Below are 10537 nucleotides of genomic sequence, written 5' to 3'. Positions count from 1 at the left end.
TATCTATTTGTCTGAAGAGTCTCCAAAGTCCAAAGCCTTCCTAGTTTACCTTGTTCAAACGATAACTAGAACATGTAAAAAACTTCACAAGTTAGCCTACAACTTGTCCATGATTTTACTGGTTGATTCTGAATTTTTTGTTGTATTACTGACATGTACGTTAGCAATTTAAAAGAAAAAAGGTTCAAATTAATAAAAAAAGATTCAAAAATTTCCGCAGCACTGTGCCTGGATCATCACACCATGAACATGGAGAAACACAATGAACAGTCTCAATATCTTATCCTTTTTGTCTGTATTGCTCGAGAGACATCACTCACTCTTGGCACATTCTGAAGTAATAACCCTTCTACAATGTTTCTATCAAGCTAAAAGCTTGTGAACAGAATTCCCAAAGTAGTATCCCCAAACTGATTGGAATTCAGGTCACATTTCTGAACATTTACATTTTGCATATTGGCCAGAGTTAATCGCTAAACTTCCTGCAATATTCACGAAGAGATCGACTTCAATTCACCAGACCAAGGCTCTCAAGAAGCCTCAAGCACAGAAATGTCAAGTAGATGGCCAACAGTCCGATCCCCAACACCCTATCCGGCTTCATCCCTCTCCTTGGCAGAACGATGAGAGCCCAAAGCAAGCCCCCGATTAAGAACCCTAATGTCTCAAATATAGCAGTGTCCTGAGGCACCACAAATGGAGTAGGATAAGAAGCCAAAGAAGCCAGCACAAGTGAGAAACCCAATCCCACAAGTGTGTTAAAGATTGGCCCTGCGTAGCACCCAGAGATGGCAATCTGAACCCCGTTACCTCCTCCATGCATGGCCATTGCGACATTGGCAATGAGGTCCCCCAGTGAGTTGCCCCAAGCCATGACGGTGAAGGCCAAAACCAAGGGGCTTATGTGAGCTATCTCGCCGATGGAGACAAGTAAGGAGACCAATTCTGCTGCTATCAGGTAGGACCATATCACGCTCATCAAGAACCCACCTGCAAGCCAAGGGAACAAGAGGGATTTCGGAGGGGCAGAGCTCTCAGTGGTTACCATGGCAATGACACCGAGAACAAGACCTATTAAGCTCCCAATGAAATAGAATATTAACTTCTCCGCTGTGCTTACTTCTCCTGTTTCGGAGAGCCAGAGGGTCACCAGGAACAGAGGTGACAAAGTCACTGAAGCAACTGTGAATGGCTTGGACCATCTCTCCTCGCTCACGTCCGGAATTGTTAATCTTCTCGGCAAGTAGAGTGGCATCTTTAGCAGGTTGATGAACCGGAAGAAGTAGTATGAAACGGGAGAATTCGAATGAGTCTTCGGCCGACGAGCTTCTTCGGAGACTAGTTTGGTTTCTGGGTCTTCTTCATCGGCCGAGGAATCGAGAATTGGGATTAGCAGATGGCTGTTTCTGTTTTTGTAGTGATGCATGGCCCATACGAGAAGGACGTAGGCAAAGTAGAGGGAGAAGAAGGCGAAGGCGCCCCAAATGCCGGTGCTCCCGGTGACCAGTACTAGGGAGAGAGCGGCGAGGATGAAGAGAAAGAAGCAAAGGTCGCGGAGGAAGCTGGCGCGGTCAACGGCGGCGCTGCTGCCATCGATGACGAAGGAGATGGCGGCGACGACGACGGTGGAGACGAAAAAGGCGCCGCCGAGGACGCTGCTGAGGCCGACGTCGGCGACGCCGGAGGAGGAGGAGAAAGAGACGAGGCTGGAGAATACGTCGGGAGCGCCGTTGCCGAGGGAGAGGAGCGTGACGCCGGCGATGGTGGGCGGGAGGTGAAGTGCGGAGGAGAGGCCCTCGAGGGAGGAGCAGAAGTAGACGGAGGCGGTGTCGCCGAGGAGGTAGAAGAGGAGGAGGAGGCAGAGCAAGAGGAGGGAGTAGCCGATGAAGGGGCGGTCGCCGAAGGCGCAGTAGAAGAGTTGGAGGTAGTCGATAAAGCCTTCAGGGGCGCAGGCGGAGGCGTGAGCTTTGAGGTAAGCGCAAACGGCTTCGTGGTCTTTGAGCTCGCCCAGGCCATGGCAGTCTTCTTCTTCTGCAGCAGCAGCAGCAGCAGCAACTGCTGCTGTAGTAAGAAGAAACAGGGAAACGAGGAAGAAAAAGGGAGCTTTCATGGGCGAACTGGAAGTCGGATTTGAACTGCTCATGGCTGCGCCATGGCATGAGATCTAGAGGTGGAATTCAGGTCTAAGAATTGATACATGAAGGTGAAAGGGAGAAGAAGGCTCGTGGAATTTCCATGGCATTGCACCTCATAATATATCAGATGAAACAGGGACAAATTCCAAAAAAAAAAAACATTAACGCGCAGACGGATGAAACGCGGTGATCTATCGAATTGCCATGTTGCTTTCTATTTTATATATTATTATTACTATTATTCCTCCAACCGTGTGAACCAATTAATTTTAGGATATTCATACGATCTTATAAAAAAATTTTATAGACTTCATCAGAATAAATTTATTTAGGAAATTTTCTTAAGATGGTATGTTACAGTTGAGATTAGACCATATCTCAAATAATCATTTTCTTTATATTTGGATTTGAAGGTAAGAAATTACTTCCTTCTCTTCCCTTTCCATTAATAAACTTTCTTTTATCCCATCCAAATCCAGGATTAAAGGGTCTAACTATTAGATCCTATTCAGGCTATTATTTTTATTTTTAACACTTAATAGAAAATTTAATTAGGTAAAATAAAAATTAATTCCCATTATCACTTGCTTCATTCACATTATAATTTTTTTTTATTTTGTGTGTGTGTGTGTGTGTGAAGTGTTACCTTCTCAGTTAAGAAAAAAAAAAGTCTCGATCGGCATTGACTGGATAGTCGATGTGAGATGGCGGTCGTATAGGTTCCAAACGCAAATATTTTGTTTCAGAAAATGCAAAAACACAAGAAAAAAATTATCCTTCTATATCAATTACTCTCTGCATTTTTAATCAAAATAACTCTTTCTATATATTAATTTTTAATTACAATAATATTTGATCAATTTTAATTTGGACTAATTTTATTAAATTGGATTTATTTTAATTAATATTTAAGTAATTTTTATTGATATCAAAACTAAAATTTTTAGTAAAGTTGTTATAAAAATAGTAAATAAAAAATAGGATGAAGGGACGAGAGACAAAACTTTATATTATTCCTTAATCAAAGGAAAAGGAAATAAAAATGGCTTAAAATTTATTTTTAAAAAATGAGTGGTTCCGGATCAATTTCACCCATCCACGAAAACCATGTACTATAGTTTAATGTCGCTCGTTTCTTAATGTTACGTCGGCAGTAGAAAATGAAAAATTTACATACATTCGAACACAATTTAAATTTTACATACCATCCTCGTATTTTAAAAACTTTATTTTTATTTCCTAACTAAATATAATAGATACTAATTTATCTAATTATTTATTATATTTTTAGATATAAAAAATTTAAAAATAAATATAGTTCATCTTAAATACAACACAATAAACTAAAATTTAATATATTTTCTATCAAATTGAGCACGACTTCTTTTTTACTTCAATTGGATAAAAAAATATTAGATATACTAGATTCTTTTTAAATGATACTGAATTTAACAGGAATTATATTAAGTTTAAAAAAGTCATGTTCAATTTGATAGAAAATATACTTGATTCTAACTGAAAGTGTTAAATTTAAGAGGAATTATATTCACTTTTAGACTTTTTGTACCTACAAATATGAGAGGTAATTATGTAATGATGTTTGTATGAGAAAGTAAAATTTTACGTGCAGAAAGTAAAAATAAAATTTTTTTAGACATGAGATTATATGTAAAGAGATTACATAATTGAGAATTTTAAGACAATTTACTCATAGAACAACCAGGGGCAGCCCTTGTGGGGGGTGGGCAGGGCACTGCCCAAGGCCCCTCTTTGGGTGGGGCCCCATGTCACGTCTCAGGTAGTCCATGTCAGAAGAAATTTCAGCAGTATCTCTCCTGTACGAGTGACAATCTGAAACTTTCTACAATGCCCTCAGGGCCACATATACATCGGCCAGTACGACCGGAATAATAACAATAAAAATAAAAGTACAATAAACAAGCATCCACGCAGTTTAATAGTAACAACTAAACTAAAGCAAAGATAAGGAAATCATCGCAAAATTTCCTATTCAACTACACCCATAAAACACAAATCCGATATCTTACTCAACAACGCCCATAAAAAAAAAATCCAGCATAAATTCAAATAAAAACTCATCGACACATAACAAAACGTATAAGATCGAAATGTTAAAAGCTACAAGTCTGAAAACATAGTCTAAACAACATAGACAATAACATAAACCAAAATGTGCGAACTCGTCGCGACGCGTAGTGATGGGGGACTAGCAACTGGAACCTCCTGAACAGCCTCGACCTGAAAATAGTAATAACGGGGTGTGAGTCCAACACTCAGCGGATACCTAGTTGACATGCATAGTAAATAATAACCAGTCGTAATAAATATGCATACAGTCTCCTGGATATCATATAGAAAATACAAAACTATAAAACAAAGGAGTATTTGTACTAACCAGGACCTGAGTATAGGAATATCAAGGCCGTCAGACCCAGAGTGTCGTAAATTCTGTATGCATGTCAAACAATGCATCCATCCAATATGCAGCATGTAAAGTGCAGCAAACACAAGCAATAAATGCGTATCCTGTATGTGTGTCAAACAATGCATCCACCAAAAATGCAGCATATAAAGTGCAGTAACCACAACTAATAAATGCATATAATGCATATGATGCCATAACATGTCCTGGTCACCCCTGACACCAGTCAGCCATCTCACACACGATGGTGAGACCGAGTGGGTAGGGCTGTGACAACCGTGCACTCTGTCGTCACTGCTCCTGATGAGTGACCGAATGGACGGGATGTTGTCGGAGTACATCTATCCTCCTACCCCAAATCATAAGTGGGGGAGCGCAATGCTCTCATCTCCCTGAGCCAGTTCAGAGGAGGGATCCCTGCTAGATACCACGCTGCGTCACACTACCCATGAGCGGACCAACGGAGCTAAACAGAGCAACCTGCTGCAACAAACCCTGCCTGAATAAAAATCACTAACCCATGAGTTGTTGTGTGTGCATACCCATGTAACTGGCGATACGCTCAACAATAATGAAGTCGACTATCGCACAGCATGCAATCATGCGAGATGGTGCATGACACTAAGCATAGAAATATCCTGATCCTATCTACCTCCATAAAAACATGTACCATATACGTGGATCAAATAATATGATCTAGGTACACATGTTAGGTATGGTATCTAACCAGTCCGGTATATCATAAAGCATGGCATGTCACTACCTTCATAACATAAATAATAAACAGGGCATGAATGCTAAACAAGTAACAAACAAATCATGCTCGAAAATAAATAGTGACATGCCGACGCAGATATAAACATATTTAGTACTACTTGTTAAAATCTACTAAACATATCAACAAGATATATCAAAATAGATAGGTCAAGGTACCCGCCTCCAAAGAAGGTAGCAACAAGTAATCCAAAGTCAAGACGGTCGTCTCGAATCAGAGTCTTGCGTCAAACAATATATATATATATATATATATATATATATATATATATATATATATATATATATATATATATATATATATATATATATATATATATATTGGATAATACTTTGCTTTCCTGATCGGTCTCTGGACCGATCAGGGAACCTCCTGATCGGTCTGTAGACCGATCAGAAAATGATCGGTTCCCTGATCGGTCCAGAGACCGATCAGGAGGTTCCCTGATCGGACTGGTGACCGATCAGGAAGGCATGTCCGCAGCGGTCCGCTCGACTTTGTCCGCAGCATATCATTTCTGTATATATATATATATATATATATATATATATATATATATATATATATTATTTAGCTAAATCCAAAAGAATAGCTAAATAACCCTAATACCAAGTTAGGGCAAAACCCTAATCACAACACAACTAATTACAATCCTCAAATCAAGCCTACACATGATCTACCACATGCTCCAACCATACTAATCATGAAATCCTCCAAATTCAATATGATCTACAACCAAGATCAATTACCTACATTCAACTAATCAATCACACTTAATCTGATTCATCTAGAACATGTATCAATTACTCCTACATATATCTTAATCAAGTTACTGGAAAGCAAGGTGATCTGGTGGCACTGCTCCTACACATACCTCAATCAAACCTACACATGACATTGCTTTCTATTTTATATATTATTATTATTATTATTATTCCAACTGTGTGAACCAATTAATTTTAGGATATTCATTCCATCTTATAAAAAATATATATTGACTTCATCAGAATAAATTTATTTAGGAAATTTTCTTAAGATAGTATGTTACAGTTGAGATTAGACCATATCTCAAATAATTATTTTCTTTATCTTTGGATTTGAAGGTAAGAAATTACTTCCTTCTCTTCCCTTTCCATTAATAAACTTTCTTTTATCCCATCCAAATCTAGGATTAGAGGGTCTAACTATTAGATCCTATTCAGGCTATTATTTTTATTTTAACACTTAATAGAAAATTTAATTAGGTAAAATAAAAATTAATTCCCATTATCACTTGCTTCATTCACATTATAATTTTTTTTATTTTGTGTGTGTGTGAAGTGTTACCTTCTCAGTTAAGAAAAAGTCTCGATCGGCATTGACTGGATAGTCGGTGTGAGCTGGCGGTCGTATAGGTTCCAAACGCAAATATTTTATTTAAGAAAATGCAAAAACACAAGAAAAAGATTATCCTTCTATATCGATTACTCTCTATGCAATTTTAATCAAAATAACTCTCTCTAAATATTAATTTTTAATTACAATAATATTTGATCAATTTTAATTTAGACTAATTTTATTAAATTGAATTTATTTTAATTAATATTTAAGTAATTTTTATTGATATCAAAACTAAAATATTTAGTAAAGTTGTTATAAAAATAGTAGATAAAAAATAGGATGAAGAGACGAGAGACAAACACTTTATATTAGTCCTTAATCAAAGGAAAAGGAAATAAAAATGGCTTAAAATTTATTTTTAAAAAATTCAGTGGTTCCAGATCAATTTCACCCATCCATGTACTATAGTTTACATACATTCGAACACAATTTACATACATTCGAACACAATTTACATACATTCGAACACAATTTAAATTTTACATACATTCGAACACAATTTAAATTTTACATACAATCCTCATATTTAAAAAATTTTATTTTTATTCCTAATTAAATATAATACATACTAATTTATCTAATTATTCATTATATTTTTAGATATAAAAAATTTAAAAATAAATATAATTCATTTTAAATTCAGTACATTAAATTAAAATATAATATATTTTCTATTAAATTGAGCACGATTTATTTTCTAAATCAATTGGATAAAAAAATACTAGGTATACTAGATTCTTTTTAAATGATATTGAATTTAATAGGAATTATATTAAGCGTGAAAAAATTTGTATTTAATTTAATTGAAAATATATTCGATTTTAACTGAAAGTATTAAATTTAAGAGGAATTATATTCACTTTAGATTTTTTTTTTAACCTAAAAATATAAAAGGTAATTATGTAACGATGTTTACATGACAAAGTAAAATTTTATATGCAAAAGTGAAAATAAAATTTTTTAGACATGAAATTATATGTAAAGTTAAAATTATAATTAAGAATTTTAAGACAATTTACTCATCCAACAACCAAAGTCCTTTTCTTGGACTAAGGGCAACTCCCATGTAGTTTTTTGGGATTTTTTTCTTTTTAAAATCTGTGTTAAAAACTTGACCATCATTATGGTCAATTTTTTGTTTTGTAAACTTTTGGCTGGTTTCAGGTTTTTAAGAATTGATGGGCCATGGTAAAAAATGCTAATAATTTTTTAAATATGATTTAATTAGTTTTAAGTTGCTTTTTCACTGAACGTTGATTTTCGAATGTTGTTTTGTTTCGAACGTTGTTTTTTTACCCTTTTTTCAACTGTGCTTTCTATCGTTTCAAATTGTTTTTTTCGAACGTTAATTTTTCTATTAATTTTTCTAATATTTTTTTTCTTCTAATTGTCACCAATTTTAGATTATATATATCTATCTCTTTTAAAATTTTCTCATTCATCCTACATCCAAAAAGTCATTCCATTCTTATTTTTTTAATCCATTTCATCATTTATATTTTGAAATGGATCCAAATTATATTGGAGGGTTTAGAAATTTTTTTAATTCTGAAAATACAACTTCACAAAGTTCAAGCAATTATTTTGATGTTCAATATTCTCAATTTTTCACTTTCACAAACTATCCTTAAAATTTTTCCAAATGTTCCATACACTCCATAATTTTCTCTAAATTTTCAAAGTTCTCAAAACTTGTCGGCTCCTCCAATCGCGAGTAATGCCCCTCAACCTCCATTATATATGAATCCTCCCAAATATTGGCAGTCTATGACATGCCAATTTGTAATGTCACCTCCTTTTTATGAAGTTTCTTCTCTACAACCCTCATTCATGCTCTCAGACAAATTAAGAAGGGCTTGCATAGACGTATCCAGGACCGACAAAGAATCCATCTGAGGTTCCAACGTTGAGTAACGAAGGGAGTTTGGGTGTGCGTAACACCAAACGAGTTAAGTGGTCAATGGACAAAGAGATACACCTTGCAAAGGCATGAATCAATAGTACTAATCCAATCATCAGTAATGATCAAAAGAAAAAAAAAACTAATGAAATGAATCGCGGATTACTACAGCAAATATCAACATGATGGATTTGTGCAGCGACCTTAGGTGAAGCTAAAATCACATTTCTATAGGCTTCATCTGATGGTAAATGAATTTACAGTAACATACAATAACTTTTATACATATCGTGAAAGTGGGTGGAGTGATAAGGATGTGTTAATGAGAGCATATAAAATGTGGTAGGAAAATCATTGCAACAAGTCCTTCAAATATGAACATGTTTGGTGAGTTCTTAGAGATTGTGAGAAATATGATCCATAGAGAGTTCGTTATCGAGCTAACAAACAATCCAAGAGATGAATAAAATTGACCATTATAAAAGTAGTCATTATAATTAAAACTAGCCGGTTTAAAAATAGTCATTACAAATTAGTCGTTATAAAAATAACCTTTATAAATTAGCCGTTATAAAACTAGCTGTTACAAATACCTCTATATATTCATGTATAGAAGCTAGACTCCTTCATTCTACTAACATTATCTTCTCAAACCACATTGATAGTATTCATTTATTTCAAATGTCTCATGATCTCAATCTCTCTATGCATTCTAATCTCCGTGATTAGTGGAGAAATTTTTTTGTGGATTCAGATGATGACTTGGATCATTGTGGATTCAGATGATGACTTGGATCAAATGACATTGATATTACTAGAGCATGAAGAAATGAAAGTTCTAGCAGCTCAAAGTTCTTCCAATAGAACTCATAGAAGGTATTTAAATCGAGATTGTGAAGTCGGACATGATCACCTCTTGAATGATTACTTCTCTGATCAACCGGTATATCTTGATGAAGTATTCTGATGACGATTTCGAATGTGAAGAGAGTTATTCTTTAGTATAGTCAATACCTTGTGACATCATTCAAAATATTTTAAATGGAGGGTTGATGTTGTGGAAAGACATGGTTTGTCACCCCTTCGGAAGTGCACGACTACTATCCGTCAATTGGCGTATAGATCCCCTGCCGATATTTGTGATGAATACCTATTCAAGGGTGAAATAACTGCTCTAGATTGCTTGGTCAACTTCTATCAGTGTGTGATTGAAGTATTTAGGTCACAATACTTAAGAAGGCCTAATGTTTCTGATATCCAATGTTTGTTTGAAATGCATGAAGAGAAACATGGCTTCCCTAGTATGTTGGGTATGTTGGAAGCAATCTTGGCTCAAGATGGCTCGGTGTGACCATGAGTTTTGATGGTTTGGGCAAAGAGTTTAAGTTAAGTTTACCCTTGTATTTGATATGTATATTTGAGTTATGCAAGTTTATAAGATATACATATGACTTAGTTTGATGGCTTTGGGTCCGGTGAAGGATGGAGCATCCGAGGGACTGTGGACAAGGCAGCAAGGACAAGAGCCGAGGGAAGTGCACTTCGAGGCATACGTGAAGGATGACATTGGGACAAGCCGTGGGCTTGAATGCATCGAGGGATGAGAGCCAAAGGAAGTATGCCTGTAGGCAAGAGGTCAAGGCTACGAGGAAGAGTTAAGTGAATTGTGAGAGTCTGAGTGCTGAGAGATTGTACTCGGGGTAAAACCCTAGGTTTAGGGTTTGTCAGTCGACTGGTGACTTTGCCAGTCGACTAGTGACTTTGCCAGTCGACTGGTACAATCAACTAGGCAGTCGATTAAGAGCAAATAGAATACTTCTGTTCTCTCAGCTAGTGTGGAGCAGTCGATTGACTAGTATCGAGTTGTTGGGTTGTAACGGTTGAATTTTCACAGAGGGTAGTTG

General features: G+C 35.9%; 1 protein-coding gene across 1 annotated transcript; it reads right to left on the bottom strand.

The window, feature by feature from the left end:
- Positions 1-251: 251 nt before the first annotated feature.
- LOC122003639 (cation/calcium exchanger 1-like) lies at positions 252-2214 on the bottom strand. Its single transcript, XM_042558719.1, has one exon. It carries the CDS (start codon positions 2141-2143, stop codon positions 509-511), a length of 1635 nt encoding a protein of 544 aa, XP_042414653.1. The 5' UTR covers positions 2144-2214; the 3' UTR covers positions 252-508.
- Between the last annotated feature and the right edge of the window lie 8323 nt (positions 2215-10537).

The sequence above is a fragment of the Zingiber officinale genome, chromosome 7B, assembly GCF_018446385.1.
Source record: "Zingiber officinale cultivar Zhangliang chromosome 7B, Zo_v1.1, whole genome shotgun sequence".
Lineage (NCBI taxonomy): Eukaryota > Viridiplantae > Streptophyta > Magnoliopsida > Zingiberales > Zingiberaceae > Zingiber > Zingiber officinale.
The sequence above is the reverse complement of the archived record's forward strand: the minus strand, read 5'-3'. Positions and strand labels throughout refer to the sequence as shown.